The following is a 16,573-nucleotide window of genomic DNA, read 5'->3' as shown; positions in this document are numbered from 1 at the left end:
TGCAGGTTTAATTAAGGAACATGTTCCCCACAGTGTCTTTAAGACTTAATGTAGAGGAGACTGATTTATGGATTTATTTAAACCTCACACCTAAAGTTTGGAAGTGCAGCTTTTCCCAAACCAAGAGACTGGAGCAGGATTTACTGCAATAACCAGAAATCCAAACTGAAGAAAGCTTCAGTGTTATTTATCACAGTCATTATTTTTAATCCTCTTTAAAACTTTGTATCACTTCCCAAAGTTTATCAGTACAGAAAATGCCAATGTTCAAGCTGGGCTGCTCCAGCAGAATTCCAATACTCTGCAGGGCCTGAACAGGAAGCTCAGATCAGGATTCACAGGGTGACCTGAGGCCCTGAAGACACATCTGGGAACTCCCCAGAACAAGCTCAGACAGAAATAACAACTTCAGGTTGGGCAATTTGATTTTAACAGCTTGTGACAAACCAAAGAGCTCTGAGAGGTGTGAAAGGTGCAGAGAGGGAAGTGGGAGCAAGCACAGAACTGGGACAGGGAAAATGCTCTGGAGCAGTTATTCCTTGGCATCCAGGGCCAAAAGTAAATACTAAATATGGAAGGAAAACCCCAAGTGGGTGGATGTCTCCTCATCTTCTGAAGAACAAGTGATCCAAGAGGATCAAAAAGCTTCACACTCCCAGTGTGAGGCAAAGCAGAGCTGGCCACAGCTCCTCCCTCATTTACAGGTAAAAGCTTGGGACAGGCACCCCCTGAAAAGTTACAGGGGAGAGAAGAGGAGCAAGTTTTACACATGCAAAGCTTTGGCTGAAAAGGGAGAAGGAAAACGTTCCCAAAGCAGAGACAGCAGTCAGCAATTCTGTCACAGATGGGGAAGGGAAACTTCCCTTTTGCAAGAGAACACCCAGACAAAGTGGTGATTTAGGCTCTTGAAGAGCTCAGGCAGCAGAGGGAGTGAAAATCTCCCTGCAGCCAGGGAAGGGCTGAGATTCCTTGGAAAGATGGTGAAAGCCCAAGGGAAACAGAGCAACTCAGAGACTTCAGCAAATGGGCAGGACAGCACATTCCTTCCCCATCCCTCCCTCCCTGACTCCCCAGAACTCCACACTGTGACCAAATCCTGGGGACTCTGCACTGAGGTAACACCTTGTGTCTGCCAGCAAAACGAGGGAGTTCCAAACAAGAACATCTCTTCATTCCATTACCAACATTCCCACTGCATACCTGTAATTGAGTTTCTCCAACCAATCCACTGGGATGCCCGAGCCACGGCGTGGGGGGAGAGAGAGAGAGGTGGCACCTGGAGCAGCCTGGCCACTCCCAGGCTGCAGGAACAGCAGCAGCTGCTGCACACACGGCACCTCCCCGAGCTGAGCTCCTGCTGCTACAGCCCCTTCTGCACGGGGCCCAGCCCTGCAGAGCCCTCACACACCCAGGGTTTCCCCTTGGGCACAGAATTCCACCTGCTCCCAGAGCCTGGGATGTTTGGCCTGGCGTTCTTACGCTTCCGAAGCAAGAATTCCAACGGGTTGGAGTTTTCCTGGGGCTTGGAGCTGCTCTGCCTCGGGGCAAGGACTGAGCAAGGCCGAGCACAGCACGAGAGCAGCAGTTTGGGAGAAGTCCAGAACAACTCCATGGCAAGTCCAAACTGTTGGATTCATCAGCAGTGCCAAACCCCAGGAATGATCCCAGTTTGAGCAGGACAAGCCCTGCAGCCAGAAGGAAAAGGCTCCAACGTTCCCCTAGGAGCATCTGCTGGAATGAGCAGCTGAACAGCCCGGCAGGAAACAATCTCAGCCCGGCCTCTGCCATCCACAGGAACTGGAGAGAAACCACCAGACACTGGGAACGGGATTCAACACAGCACAGAGAGCTGGACACCTCCACACCCGGAACACCAACGGATCTGGGGCAGCCACGGGGCAGTGAGGGGTCCATCCATAATCAGGGCCTGTTCAAGCAGCCCTCGAGGCTGACACTGTTGCCATGGCACAAAAGCACTGCTGGCTCTCAAACAGCCCCTAATTAGGGAAGCTCCCAGTGCTCCCAGTCTGTTCCACAGACTCATTCCCTTTTGCCTCCGAAGACAAACAATTGAAACCCTCTGGAACTTTGTTTTCCCCTTCTTTAGGCCACACCTCAAACACCTGAGCTGCCAGTCCTTGCCCAGCTCCAGCACAATGACCACTTCCCACTATCCTGGCTGATGCTCTGTATCCAGAAGCGTCCCACAGGAAATGTTGTGCTGTTACTCTGAGCTTGGTTTAGACATTTTGAGGCTGGAGAAGCCAAGGATTTTCTTGCCACTCCACTGCACTTCCAAGGTGACTTGAAAACTAGAAAGATGGGCACGAGCCTGAAGAATTGACACTAATTTAGACTTGTCACTACCTGAGCACTCAGCTCAATCTCTTCATCTTCCTCAAGAGACGAAGATGTTCAGGCCAGCAAAGGCAGCTCCCATCCACATGGGAATTAAAGGGAATTGTGGAGGGGGGAACACCACAAACCTGATTTCCAAAGCCCTGATTCTGCTGCAGCACATGCCAAAGCACCAACCTGATTTTGCAGGTCACCCTTAAATACATTGAACTGCGACCAATGGCAGAATGGCTCTTGAAGCCAGCCCAAACCCCTCCGAATTTGGGGACACAGCTGGATATCCACACACCAGAGCAGGACATAACCACCTGAATGCCCAAAAAAACATTAAAATGCTTCAGAAAGTTCTGCTGCACTTCAAGGCTACAATCTGCTGAAAGCCTGGGGTTGGATCCCTAAGGAAAACACTGCTGATCCTGGGATGAGGCTCTATCAGCTGCACACCACAGGCCTCCACAGGAACCATGCCCTGGAAGGCTGCCAGGGACGGATGTTGTGCAACACCCAGAAGGCTTCGGGAAGAGCTTTTCCAAACTCGTGTGGCCAATTGCACCCAGAGGTGCAAGTGCTGAGCTACAGACAGAGCCAGGCACGGGCTGGAGCACAGGACAGCCTCTCCACCTGAGCTGCACTTTACCTTTCTCTTTGACCAGGTCCTTCAGCGACTGCCACTTGACGTCGAAGGGGATGTTGGTGATGAAGGCTCGGTACCTCTTGGCGGGGTTGGCGTAGGGCTCGAAGCGGTTCCCTCCCCTCTTCATCCCCTTCTCCTTCTTCTTCTCATTCGGGGTCGGGCGCTCGCCTTCGCTGCAAGGAGAGAAGCCCTGTGAGCTGCTGGGGATGGAGCAGTGCCACCACCTCCAGGGGGAACGAAGGCAGAGCTGAATCAGAGTCCCAGAGGAGTTTGGGTGGGAAGGGAAAAGCCCAGACCATCTTGAAAGGAAAAAAAAAAACCAAACCAAGGCAACAAAAAAGCTTCAGCCTCAGTCTTACATAATTCCCTTCACTAATCCAATTAATCTCCTTGCTCACTCAGTGCTGCTGGAGAAGATGCACCAACACATCTCGAGGAGGAATTCAGAACACAGCAGATAAAAAAGCTGAACTTTCTACAATCTCTTGAGCTTTTCCCAACTTAGCATCCATGCAGCCCTGCAAATCCCAGGTCAGAAATCCCAGCTCCATCCCTTCAGGACCATTTCAACCCACAATAAGAAAAGTTTCATTAAAAGCTACTTTATTATCTCTTTCCACTTAGGATTTTTTTTCTCTATCTTCTTCTGACATTTTGGGTTTAGGTTATTTTTCTTTTTTTTTTTTTAGATCAGGGAGGATTAATATTTCACAAAGCTTTCATTATCTAAGAAGGAGCTAAAAGTTTCGGGCTCCTAGGATGGTTGAAATCTCAGTCTAGAACTCTAACTCTGAACAGACACAACAGCCTGCAGGGAAAAAGGAAATTAAGAATGTAGAGACCTCTGAAGGTTTGTATTTGAGTGTGTTCCCTGCTTCTATCACCCAGCAGCCAAAGCTTCTCCAGACACAGCGATGGGAATTTTCCAGTCTTTCTCTCACTGAATTTTTTTAAAGTTTCTTAATTAATGAAATAATTTAAAGCTCCAAAATTAGACTTGAAATAGGACAATCCTTTTCCCACTTTCATTTCTGTTTGGTTGGTGAAGTAACACAAAATGTAGTTGTGTTAAAAGCTGCACTCTGATTTTAGTTGTTATTCCTTAAACTGGATTTCCCTGAGGCCACTGAGAAGTTTGGTGTTATCCCTGTGGAAGTGAGAGCTCTGCCACGTGGAGCTGGATATTCCAAACACAACTGCACCTGCAGACACCAACAAATTCCCTGGAGGCATCCCAAATGCAACGGGGTCAGGAAAAACAAAACCACAGCAGAGGGATAGCTTTATTTATGCTTCCAGGAATGAACTGGCTCCTCATGGAGACAAACTGCTGATTTCATGTTCCCAGGAGTGCTGGGAACAGAATCCAGGGTGGGAACAGCCTTCCCTGTCCCTGGGATCTGGGATGTCTCTGCCCCTGCCTGGCTCGAGCAGCACAGTCAGTGAAATTGTGTCTGTCAGTATTTTATTGCTCAAAGCACACTCTCACTGTTCTCCAATGGAAAAAAAAAAAAAAATATGGATCTTTTTCCCCTAAAGCGACACTTGGAAAGCTGTTCCTGGGCTCGGGAAACACAAATCCAAGCTCGAGTCTGCAACAGGAATCACAGCACACCGGGTTCAACCTGATTCTTATCACCCCGCCATGAAATGAGGCCAAAAACGCCCTGAGGGAGAGAAGTTCTTTCCATTCCGTGGATTTGGGACCAAAACCGGCTTTGCCAACTGTGGAATTTCCATCGAGCACCCACATGAGGAAGCGCGAAGCAGCTGAGGCTTTCTGCGCCCCTCATCCCCACGTTCACAGAGCCGGAACTGCGGCGCTGCTGATTCTGGTTTAAATTCTCTAATGTTTTACCGACAGCAGCCACCGGTACTGTGAAACCCCTCCCGGCATCACCTTAAACTCTCACCCTCGAGGTGTTTGCGCTCCTAAATCCCCTCACGCTCAAACTACCTCCAAAAAGGAGCACACGGGGCTCTAAAGCGTGAGGCAGGAGGAGGGAGGTGCTGAGAGCAACGGAGTTGTTAAAACTTACTGACAGCGCAAAAAGTAACGAACTTAAACATCCCCACGCTGGCACAGCCTGCTCCTCACCGGGGAAGCCTAAACTCCACCAAAGCTCAGCAGCAGCTTTTCCTGAGGGCGATCCCAGGGCTCCCTGCCCGCCGGGACCGGGCCCAGAGCGCCGCGGGTGCCCCGGAGGCGCCCTCGGAACGGCCCCGCCCGGGATCCCGAGGCGCGCCCACAGGGAGCGGCGGCCGCAGCGCCGGGAGCGGCCCCGCACCGGTATCGACCTCACCGGGACCCCCCCGCCGGCCCCGCCGCCCCCAGGCCGGGCCCGGGCGCGGGGAGGCCGCACGCGGCCCCTCGGCCCCACCGGCAGCGCGGCCCCTCACGACCTCCCTACCTCTTGGGGGGCGGCCCCCCCGCGCCGGCCGCCCCGTTGGGCGCTGGCGGAGCCGCCGCTGCCGCCGGGGCCGCCGCCGGGGGCGGCTCCATCTTCCCGGGGGCGCTTTGCGAGGCCGCGGCCGCCGCCATTTCCCAGCGCGTCCTTTGTGTGTGGGGAGCGCGGGGCACGACGGGACGGCGCCGCAGGCCGGGCCGCCAGGGGGCGCCGCGCACGCGCGTGCGCGCGATAATGGTGGGGGGAGGGAGGGGGAGCGAGCGGTGGGCGGGGTGGCGGGAAACGGCGCGTGAGTCGCTGCGCGTGCGCGGTGAGGCGCGCCGGCGGTAATGGCGGCGCCGTACGGGAGGGGCGGGAAGCACCGGGGAGTGAGGATCTGAGAATGCGCAGGGCTGCAGCCACGAGGCGCGGGCAGGGCTGGCGGCAGCGGCACCTGGGACTGCCCTGCGCTGGCGGCTGAGGCCATGGGAGGCGCGCTGTACGGAATGGCGGCAATGGCAGCGCCGCACGCGCAGTGTGGCGGTGCCGTACAGCATGGCTGCCATGGCTGCGCATGCCCAGTGGAGTGAGCGGAAAAAAAACCAGCTGCAAACTCCAAATCACCCAGAGACTTCAGTTTTTAGAAAGAAAGCGACACTTTAAACGCAAACCAGACTGTTTGGGGACTGTTCGTCTACATGATGAATATGCGTCATGGGACATCAGGGGAGATCGGGGCCCACATCCCATGTTGCTGTGAGGAAGCCGAGTTTTCGCAGCCCCAGGGTCCGCCTGCCCCAGATCGCAGCCCCGGCGTTCCCCAGCCCCAGATCGAAGCCCCGGCGTTCTCCAGCCCCAGATCGCAGCCCCGGCGTTCCCCAGCCCCAGATCGCAGCCCCGGCGTTCCCCAGCCCCAGCCGGAGGACAGCCGCCCGCCGGGGATCCAAGAACGCGCGGAACCCCTTGTGAGGCCGCGGCTCTGCGGCGGACTCTTGGCTGGGTTGTACGACAGCCGCGGGCGAATCTGTTGACAGACAGCTGGATCAGCCAATAACAGGCGAGGAACGGGGAGGCCGCGGCTCGCTGCGCCAATGAGCGGCGGAGGGGGCGGGGCCACACCCGGAAGCGGCGAGGGGCGCGGGGGCAGCACCGGCAGCACCGGCGATCAGGAGAAGCCGCAGCGATGTCGGAACGGAAAGTGCTGAACGTGAGTTGGAGAGGAATCCCCGCCAAGGGGGGCCGGGGGAGCGCGCCGGGCCGGGCTGGGCCAGGGGCGGGTTCCCCGAGGGCGCTGGGGCGGTCCCGGTTGGTTCGGGAGTCGCTCCCGGGACCATCGAGGCTGGCAAAGAGCCGAGACCGAGGCCCAGCTGTGCCCGGTGCCCGTCCGGGCCGCCCTTGGACGCCGCCAGGGATGGAGGCTCCCGGGCAGCTCGTTCCAGGGTTGAACAAGCCTTTCCTCAGGGAATTCTCCCGATGTCCAATTTAAGGCTCCGCTGCCGCCCGTTCCTCCCATCCTGTCGCTGTTCCCTGGCAGCAGAGCCCGAGCCCCGCCTGGCCGCAGCCTCTGCCGGAGCTGCGGGGACTGAGAAGATTCCCGGCGCTCCAGAATTCCCAAACCTGCTCTCTGCCCATAGAAACATTCCCAGAATTCCCAAATCTTCTCTTTCTCCATAGAAATATTCCCAAATCTGTTCTCTCTCCATAGAAATATTCCCAAATCTACTTTTTCTCCATATAAGTATCCCCAGAATTCCCAAATCTCTCTCCATAGAAATATTCACAGAATTCCCAAATCTCTCTCCATAGAAATATTCCGAAATCTTCCCTCTCTCCCTAAAAATATTCCAAATTTTCTCTCTCTCCATAGAAATATGTCCAGAATTCCCTAATCTTCTCCATAGAAATATTCTGAAATCTTCTCTTTCTCCATAGAAATATTCCCAGAATTCCCAAATCTTCTCTGTCCATAGAAATATTCCCAGAATTCCCAAATCTGCTCTCTCTCCATAGAAACATTCCTGGAATTCCCAAACCTTCTCTTTCTCCATAGAAATATTCCCAAATCTTCCCTCTCTCCCTAAAAATATTCCAAATTTTCTCTCTCTCCATAGAAATATGTCCAGAATTCCCTAATCTTCTCTCTCCATAGAAACATTCCCAGAATTCCCAAACCTGCTCTCTCTATAGAAACATTCCCAGAATTCCCAATCCTGCTCTCTCCATAGAAACATTCCCAGAATTCCCAAACCTGCTCTCTCCATAGAAATATTCCCAGAATTCCCAATCCTGCTCTCTCCATAGAAATATTCCCAGAATTCCCAATCCTGCTCTCTCCATAGAAACATTCCCAGAATTCCCAAACCTGCTCTCTCCATAGAAACATTCCCAAATCTTCTCTGTCCATAGAAATATTCCCAGAATTCCCAAACCTGCTCTCTCCATAGAAATATTCCCAATCCTGCTCTCTCCATAGAAATATTCCCAAGTCTGCTCTCTCCATAGAAACATTCCCAAACCTGCTCTCTCTATAGAAACATTCCCAGAATTCCCAATCCTGCTCTCTCCATAGAAACATTCCCAGAATTCCCAAACCTGCTCTCTCCATAGAAATATTCCCAGAATTCCCAAACCTGCTCTCTCCATAGAAACATTCCCAGAATTCCCAAACCTGCTCTCTCCATAGAAATATTCCCAAGTCTGCTCTCTCCATAGAAACATTCCCAAACCTGCTCTCTCTATAGAAACATTCCCAGAATTCCCAATCCTGCTCTCTCTATAGAAACATTCCCAGAATTCCCAATCCTGCTCTCTCCATAGAAACATTCCCAGAATTCCCAATCCTGCTCTCTCCATAGAAATATTCCCAGAATTCCCAATCCTGCTCTCTCCATAGAAACATTCCCAGAATTCCCAAACCTGCTCTCTCCATAGAAACATTCCCAAATCTTCTCTGTCCATAGAAATATTCCCAGAATTCCCAAACCTGCTCTCTCCATAGAAATATTCCCAAGTCTGCTCTCTCCATAGAAACATTCCCAAACCTGCTCTCTCTATAGAAACATTCCCAGAATTCCCAATCCTGCTCTCTCCATAGAAATATTCCCAGAATTCCCAATCCTGCTCTCTCTATAGAAATATTCCCAGAATTCCCAATCCTGCTCTCTCCATAGAAATATTCCCAGAATTCCCAAACCTGCTCTCTCCATAGAAATATTACCCCCCGGACTTCGATCCGGCCAAGATCCCGAAGCTGAAGCTCCCGAAGGACCGGCAGTACGTGGTGAGGCTCATGGCCCCCTTCAACATGAGGTGAGAGCAGCTCGGAGCCGTGGGGTCACTGCTGGAACTGTGGGGTCACTCATGGAATGATGGGGTCACTCATGGAACAGTGGGGTCACTCATGGAATGATGGGGTCACTCATGGAATAATGGGGTCACTCATGGAATGATGGGGTCACTCATGGAATGATGGGGTCACTCATGGAACAGTGGGGTCACTCATGGAATGATGGGGTCACTCATGGAATAGTGGGATCACTCATGGAATAATGGGGTCACTCATGGAATGATGGGGTCACTCATGGAATGATGGGGTCACTCATGGAATAGTGGGATCACCCCTGAATAGTGGGATCACTCATGGAACAGTGGGGTCACTCATGGAATGATGGGGTCACTCACGGAACAGTGGGATCACCCCTGGAACTGTGGGATCACTCATAGATTAATGGGATCACTCCTAGATTAATGGGATCACACATGGAACAGTGGGGTCACTCATGGAATGATGGGGTCACTCATGGAATAGTGGGGTCACTCATGGAATAGTGGGGTCACTCATGGAATAGTGGGATCACTCATGGAACAGTGGGGTCACTCATGGAATAGTGGGATCACTCCTAGATTAATGGGATCACACATGGAATAGTGGGGTCACTCATGGAATGATGGGGTCACTCATGGAACTGTGGGATCACCCCTGGAACCATAGAGTCACTCCTGGGATAATGGGATCACTCAGAGATTCATGGGATCACTCATGGAACCATGGAGTCACTCCTGGAATAATGGGATCACTCATGGAATAATGGGATCACTCATAGATTAATGGGATCACTCATGGAACAGTGGGATCACCCCTGGAGTAATGGGATCACTGATGGAATAATGGGATCACTCATAGATTAATGGGATCACTCATGGAACAGTGGGATCACCCCTGGAGTAATGGGATCACTGATGGAATAATGGGATCACTCATAGATTAATGGGATCACTCCTGGAATAGTGGGATCACTCCTAGATTAATGGGATCACTCCTGGAATAGTGGGATCAATCATAGATTCATGGGATCACTCATAGATTAATGGGATCACTCCTAGATTAATGGGATCACTCATGGAATAGTGGGGTCACTCATGGAATGATGGGGTCACACATGGAATAGTGGGGTCACTCATGAGACTATGGGATCACTCCTAGATTAATGGGATCACTCAGAGATTAATGGGATCACTCCTGGAATGATGGGATCACTCGTGGAACAGTGGGATCTCTCCTAGATTAATGGGATCACTCCTAGATTAATGGGATCACTCATGGAACAGTGGGATCACTCCTAGATTAATGGGATCACTCATAGATTAATGGGATCACTCCTAGATTAATGGGATCACTCCTAGATTAATGGGATCACTCCTAGATTAATGGGATCACTCCTGGAATGATGGGATCACTCATGGAACAGTGGGATCACTCCTGGAATGATGGGATCACTCATGAAAGAGTGGGATCACTCCTAGATTAATGGGATCACTCCTGGAACCACGGGACCGCTCCTGGGATGGGTTGGGATGGGTTGGGATGGGTTGGGATGGGTTGGGGGGCTCAAAGCCCCCCAGTGCCACGGGCAGGGACACTGCCCTGCCCCAGCGCGGGCCGGAGCCCTGGAGGCAGCTGAAGGAAGGAGGAAACTCCTTTGGAGGTCCAGATGTTGTTGGCTCCAGGCTCCAGATGTTGCCTCTGGTGGCTCCAGGTGCCCTTTGGGGGCAGGGCAGGGGCTGGGGGAGGGCAGGGGGTGCTGGGGGTGGGGGTGCTTTCCTTCCAGGACCCCACAGGGAGGATGGAGAGAGAACCAGTGACAAAGGGACAGAGGGACACACACAGGGAATGGCTTCCCACTGCCCCAGGGCAGGGATGGCTGGGATTTTGGGATGGAATTCCTGCCTTGGGGGGTGGGATGGAATTCCCAGAGCAGCTGGGGCTGCCCCTGGATCCCTGGCAGTGCCCAAGGCCGGGCTGGAGCAGCCTGGGGACAGTGAGAGGTGTCCCTGGGTGGGATTTAAGGTCCCTTCCAACCCAAACCAATCCACCATTCCCCGATTTTGGGCTTGGTCGCCCTTTACATTTCCAAAAGCAAAAAACCAACCTGAGCCAAGGAGCCACCTGGGCTGTTGCTGGTGTTCATTCCCTGTTTTTCTGACGTGCCCTGGGCGTTTTCCCCCCACCCTTGGCCAGGTGCAAGACGTGTGGGGAGTACATCTACAAGGGCAAGAAGTTCAACGCCCGCAAGGAGACGGTGCAGAACGAGGCCTACCTGGGGCTGCCCATCTTCCGCTTCTACATCAAGTGCACGCGCTGCCTGGCTGAGATCACCTTCAAGGTCAGCCTGGCCCCACAATTCCAGCCTCTCCCCGCCCTGGAGGAGCTTGGGGTGGATGCCAGGGAACGGCTGGAGCTGTGCCAGGGTGGTGGCGTGGAAAGGTTTTTCCCCCCCAGGGTGGTGGGGTGTTGAATTCCTCCAGGGAATGGTTGCCAGAGCTCCAGGAGCCTTTGGAGAATGGGGTTGCTGGGGTTGTCCCATTCAGAGGAGATGATGGTCCCTCCCAGCTCAGGGTGTTCTGTGATTCCCTCTTGCTATTGGACATCAAATGATTACACAGAAATTTGGTGAGTTCAAGAGAGAAAAAAGAGCCAATTTTATTTCTGATTTTGCAATATACAGAGTTCCAAAAGTGGCGGTGGGTTGGAGGATGGAATTGCCACTTCTCCAGCCACACTGGTCAAACCAGCATCCATCAATTCTCTCCTTCCACAAAGAAGAAAGCAAAACAATCATTATTTGCATGAACAGCGTGTGAGAACTCCAGTAGAAATATTAAACATTATCAGAAGGCTAAGGAACTTTTATGAGGACTTTAAAACTTTCAAAAGAACTATAAAAGAAAACTTAACACTTTTAAAAATCAGGCTGACAGTTCCCTGACACTCCTGCCCAGCAAATGCTGATGTAGTTTTGGTTCACTAATTTGAGAATTTCTGGTTAATTTATTAAAGATTTTCTGGTTAATTTATTATAACACAGCTGAACCTCAGGGTGGGTTTCTGGCTGGGTCAGCCCTTCCCATGGCAGTTTTGTTGGTGGGATTGGGGGATGTGTGGCTCTGGAGGTGGCTGTGGGCTGGCTGGAGCAGGATCCCCACCCACCGTGGTTTTCCTGCTGTTCCCCCCTCAGACAGACCCCGAGAACACGGATTACACCATGGAGCACGGCGCCACGAGGAACTTCCAGGCAGAGAAGCTCCTGGAGGAGGAGGAGAAGAGGATGCAGAAGGAGAGGGAAGAGGAGGAGCTCAACAATCCCATGAAGGTACAAGGACTGCAGGAAAACCTCTCCCACTCTGCCTGACTCTCCCCAGCCACAGCAGTGACTCTGTAGCCATTCAGACTTTCCTGTCCTACCCAAAAATGAGGATGAGGAGGGTCCTCTTGTGCTTCATCCAGCGTGGGGAGGTGTTGGAGGCTCCTGTCAGGCTCTGCTGCCTCAAATATCCCAACTTATCCCACCCAGGTCCTGGAGAACCGAACCAAGGACTCCAAGCTGGAGATGGAGGTCCTGGAGAACCTGCAGGAGCTGAAGGAGCTCAACCAGCGCCAGGCCAACGTGGATTTTGAGGCCATGCTGAAGCAGTACAAGGAGCTGGAGGAGGAGCAGAGGCGCAAGGAGCAGGAGGAGGACGAGCAGGAGATGAAGTGAGGGGGCTGGAAGGGCTGGGAGTGGGATGAGCCAGGCTGGGCCTGGGCTGTGCTGAGAGAGGGGGGTGAGGATTTGGGGGGGTGGGAGGAGATCCCAGCCTGTCCTGGCAAAGTGTTCAGGGAGAAGGAGTGAAAGGTTCTTCCAAGCCAGCCAGGCTGGGATTCTGTGGGATCTGGGCTGCTGGGGGGGGGTCCAGTCCCCTGGGAAGGGCTCTCACATGGACCCAGTTTCTGCTCTGGGGTGAAGCTCCAGATCCCAGTGCTCCCACCCCTCAGGATGGAACCTGATCCCATGGAACGCCCTGGGAAGGGGCATCCCGAGGCTCTGCTGCTGGCCCCAGCTCCCCTGGAGCAAGCAGGGCCTGGCAGTGGGATGGATCCAGCTCCAACACTCCTCTGTCCCAGCAGGGCCATGCTGGAACAGGCCCAGAACCGCCGGCTCCTGGTGGATTCTGACTCTGACGAGGAACCGGCAAATCCCCGCCCCAATCCCACATCCCAGACAAAACCCACGGACATCCTGCAGGAGGTGAGAGAGGCACAGCCTGCCCAGCCCTTCCCCAGCCCCAGCGCTCTGTCCTGGAGCTCTGTGTGCCCATTGTGTCCCTGCTCCGGGTGACACCGGGCTCGTGTCACGCCTGAGCAGCTCCCAAAGGCCGTGTCCCTGCGCGCTGGGCTGAGAGGAGCCAGGGATCACTTGGGGATTTCAGGCTGTGCCTGGTGACAAAGGCAGGGATGGAGCTGCCCCCATCCTCCCTTCCTCGGGAAGAACGAGCTCTGCTGGGCCCTGCTGCTGCTTCAGGCTGGGCCGACCTCTCCCTGGGCTGTGCTTTGGATTCAGGCAGAACAAAAGAGCTCCCAGAGCCCGGCCTGGAGGGGAGGGATTATCCCAACAAACAGCCCTGCCCTCTCCCCCTGTCAATCCCTGCCCCAGGGCCCCGTGTCTGCTGGGCTGGATCAAAGCTGCCGTGCCTGGGGTTAATCCCAGCCGTGGTCCCTGGCCTGGCACTAATCCCTGTGCCCGGGGCACTCGGGTTCCATGGCCAGACCACCTGCAGGCACCCTGGGCTGCCAGGGCTGCTCAGTGGCCTTGAAAGGAGCTGATAAAACAGAGGGAAAACAACTTTTATCCAGGCAGAGAGGGATAGGACACGGGGGAATGGTCTGGAACTGAGGCAGGGGAGGCTTGGTTTGGATTTAAGGAGATTTTGGAGTAGATTGCCCAGAGAAGCTGTGGCTGGAAGTGTCCAAGGTCAGGTTGGACTGGGCTTGGAGCAACCTGGGATAGTGAAAGGTGGCACTGTATGGGTTTCAAGGTCCTTCCAAGCCAAACCATCCTGGGATTGTTTTCTCTGCCTCCTCAGCATCCCAGGGCCATCCCGAGGCTGGGTTTATGGACATGGATCTCCAGGGGCAGCTTTGCAGATCCACATCCCTGTTTGTCCAGCCTGTGCCATCCCTGCAGGGGCAGAACTCCCCCTCAGGCTGCTCCCCTCGTGTCTCTGCTGGTTTTATCCCCAATCCCCCCACGTGCCCTCCAAGCTGGAGCCCCCTGACCCCGGCTGTGCCCCACAGGACCCCCAGCCCCAGAGCAAGAAGCCGAGGACGGAGAGCTGGGAGCGCAGCGTGGGCAAGCTCAGCACCAAGGCCCAGCTGGCCGGGCTGGTGGCCCGCAGGAAGCAGAAGCCAGATCCTGCCCTGGATAACGGGATGGAAAGCCGAGGCACCACGGCCAACACCGGTACCTGCCCCGGGCTGGGCCCTGGGGGGGCTCTGGCAGCTCCTGAGTGGGATTTGGCTCCGTGCTCAGAGCCTGGGCTGGGGTCCCTGGTGGGGTGGTGTCAGAACAGGGGGTTGTCCCCTTTTCCAGGAGCTTCCTGGTGAAGGTGAGGCTCCTTCCTGGCTCTTGGCTCTCAGCCACGGCCTTGGGGAGAGATTGGCAGGGCCAGGAGCTTCAAAACAGCAGATACAGCCCTGGGGACGTCACAACAGCGAGATAGGGGTGGAACAGCAGGAGAGCTGCTTTGGTTTGGGGCCTGGTGATAAATCCTGCCCAGCTGCTGGAGCTGGGAAGCTTTAGGGAGCACAAAACAAGCTGGAAGGCTTTCCAGCACCTCAGTGAACTGCCCAGCAAGCCAGGGGATCCATGGGTTTGGGGAAGGACATGGGGCATGGATTTGTTCTGGGCTGGTTGATCCTAAGCCTTTGGCTTAGTGAGTCCCCCTGGCCTCGGGGGATCCCTGGGAAGGGACAGCTCTTGGAGGTGTCCCCTTTTCCCTTCCCCAGCCACCTGCTCCTGGCTGCTGTCCCAAGGATTGGGCTGGTGGGAGCCCAGAGCTGGCTCCTCTCTCCCTTTCCAGGGTTTGGAATCTCCCCGGGGGCTGTGGAGGGAGAAGGGGGGCGTCCCAGACCTTGGTGCTTCCTGCAGGGTGGAGGAGGGAGGCTCCAGCCGAGGGGTGCAGGAGCTCTTTATCCACCTGATTTATCCTCCCTGACCTCAGGGTCCATCCAGGGATGAGGCTGCTCTCAGGATCTCTCCAGCTGTGAGCAGCCAGCCAGGCTGGTGCTCCCACACCGGGAATTGCCCTGGGGAGGCTGGACCTGACCGGATCCTCTCCCTCCCTCCCTCCCTCCTCTTCCAGGCTCGCTTCCAGCAGCAGCAGCAGCAGCAGCAGCAGCAGCAGCAGCAGCAGCCACGTCCTCGCTGGGTTTGTTGGGAGCCTACTCGGACAGCGAGGACAGCGCCAGCGACTGAGGAGCCGGCGGGGCGGTGACAGAGCAGGGACAGAGCAGGGACAGAGCAGGGACAGAGCAGGGACGGGGCTGTCCCCACTCCCTGCTGCTCCTGCAGCCCCACAGCGAGCTGCAAGCACAGCCAGGGGCCCCGGGGATCCCGGCCACCGCTGTTGTCACATCCTGCCGTGCAGCAGCACCACGGGGAAGGTGTTTTCCCTGCAGCAGGGGGGAAACCCCAGCAGTGCCTGGTGTGTCCCAACCCTGCTCCCAGGATGTGTTTGGAAGTGCCAGGGCTGGACAGGACTCTGGTGTGTCCATTCTGGGGGTGCCACTGCCCTCACCCCCGCAGGGATCGTGCCCAGGTCGGGTTTAGGGTGCCCTGTTTCCCCCCAGCAGGGAGGGGACCTTGGGGTGCAGGGGAAGGTGGGCACTCAGCCCCCCTCCTTCACTTCACTTCACCACCAGCTGGTTCTGTCCCGGGGTGTCTCAGATGCCACCTTTGCACACACCCAGGGGGCTCCTGCAGCCCCTCACTGCGGGGACAGGGCTGTCCTGCCACCACCAGCCCCCCCAGATGTCCCCTGGAGCTCGGGGACAAATCCCTCCCCCCCATTCTGAGCCTGCTGGGGCTCCAGCAGCCACAAGTCTGGAATAAATGGGATCTGGCAGAGCCAGATCAGAGCTTCATCCCAGAGTTTCATCTTCCAGAGAGTGATTTTTACGTGGGCACTGTCGCATCCTGCCCCAGGGATCCCCCCAGTGCCCACCCAGCCCAAGTGGGGCTCTCCTCACCCCATGGCCATGAACTTCCCCCTCATCAAGGCACCCATCTCTAATTGCTGAGCAGCCTCTGGCTAATTAACACCCTCACAGAGGGGCTGGTGGGGGGGGGGGGCATCAGGGAGAGCTGGGCAAAAGGGCAGCCCCCCCCCATCCCAATTAGCATTCTGTGCACATGCCTTAATTAGCCTCTTCAAATATTAATGCTGGCCACTGGGCTCAGCCCGGGGCTGGGGGGGCCTGAGGGGGGGTCTCTGGCCGTGTCCCCCACACTCCCCAGCTGTCACCACCCCCCAGCACCAGGTGGGACCCCCGAGAGGGACCCCCGAGAGGGAGCTTTGTTCTGGGGACAGACAATGCCAGGAGGGGACTCAGGGGGGCTCCCAACCTCCTGCCCCCACTTTTGTGTCTGAGCCCCCCCAAACCGTGGGGCAGAGGGGGAGCAGAGCCCCCCGTGCCCCCCCGGACGAGCTCCCCGGGGTGGGTGACAGAGCTGGGCGGGGTCCTTGTTCCCCCCAAAACCCTGCACCCCCCCAGCCCCCAGCACCGTGGTGAGGGGGGGGGGATCTCATCGCCGTGATCTGGGGGTCCCGGTGACCCCCCCCTTCTCCCGCTGTCACACGGGGAGGGGCCGCCCGGTGT

At 55.4% G+C, this 16,573-nt stretch overlaps 2 protein-coding genes across 4 annotated transcripts in view; one reads left to right on the top strand and one right to left on the bottom strand.

The window, feature by feature from the left end:
* CTXN1 (cortexin 1) overlaps positions 1-16,573 on the bottom strand; it is a 95,518-nt gene that overhangs the window by 57,748 nt on the left and 21,197 nt on the right. The gene's annotated exons all lie outside the window — the stretch shown is intronic.
* YJU2 (YJU2 splicing factor homolog) lies at positions 6,480-15,845 on the top strand. 3 transcript variants are annotated; one of them, XM_053965949.1, is made up of 8 exons: positions 6,480-6,586; positions 8,588-8,688; positions 10,898-11,042; positions 11,895-12,029; positions 12,231-12,412; positions 12,824-12,944; positions 13,991-14,156; positions 15,076-15,845. In XM_053965949.1, exons 1-8 carry the CDS (start codon positions 6,563-6,565, stop codon positions 15,168-15,170), a joined length of 969 nt encoding a protein of 322 aa, XP_053821924.1. In that variant the 5' UTR covers positions 6,480-6,562; the 3' UTR covers positions 15,171-15,845. The 3 variants fall into 3 exon arrangements, with proteins under 3 accessions (XP_053821924.1, XP_053821923.1, XP_053821922.1); XM_053965948.1 differs by having other exon boundaries at positions 15,073-15,845; XM_053965947.1 differs by having other exon boundaries at positions 15,058-15,845.

This window comes from Vidua chalybeata, chromosome 27, assembly GCF_026979565.1.
Source record: "Vidua chalybeata isolate OUT-0048 chromosome 27, bVidCha1 merged haplotype, whole genome shotgun sequence".
Taxonomy (NCBI): Eukaryota; Metazoa; Chordata; class Aves; order Passeriformes; family Viduidae; genus Vidua; species Vidua chalybeata.
The sequence above is the reverse complement of the archived record's forward strand: the minus strand, read 5'-3'. Positions and strand labels throughout refer to the sequence as shown.

What these genes read in the sequence shown, in the direction of transcription:
- YJU2 (XM_053965947.1), top strand. Translation starts at nt 6,563, where the DNA reads ATGTCGGAACGGAAAGTGCTGAAC. An exon ending in ATGGCCCCCTTCAACATGAG is followed by an intron (nt 8,689 to 10,897) that starts GTGAGAGCAGCT and finishes ACCCTTGGCCAG; the next exon opens with GTGCAAGACGTGTGGGGAGT. An exon ending in CCACGGACATCCTGCAGGAG is followed by an intron (nt 12,945 to 13,990) that starts GTGAGAGAGGCA and finishes TGTGCCCCACAG; the next exon opens with GACCCCCAGCCCCAGAGCAA.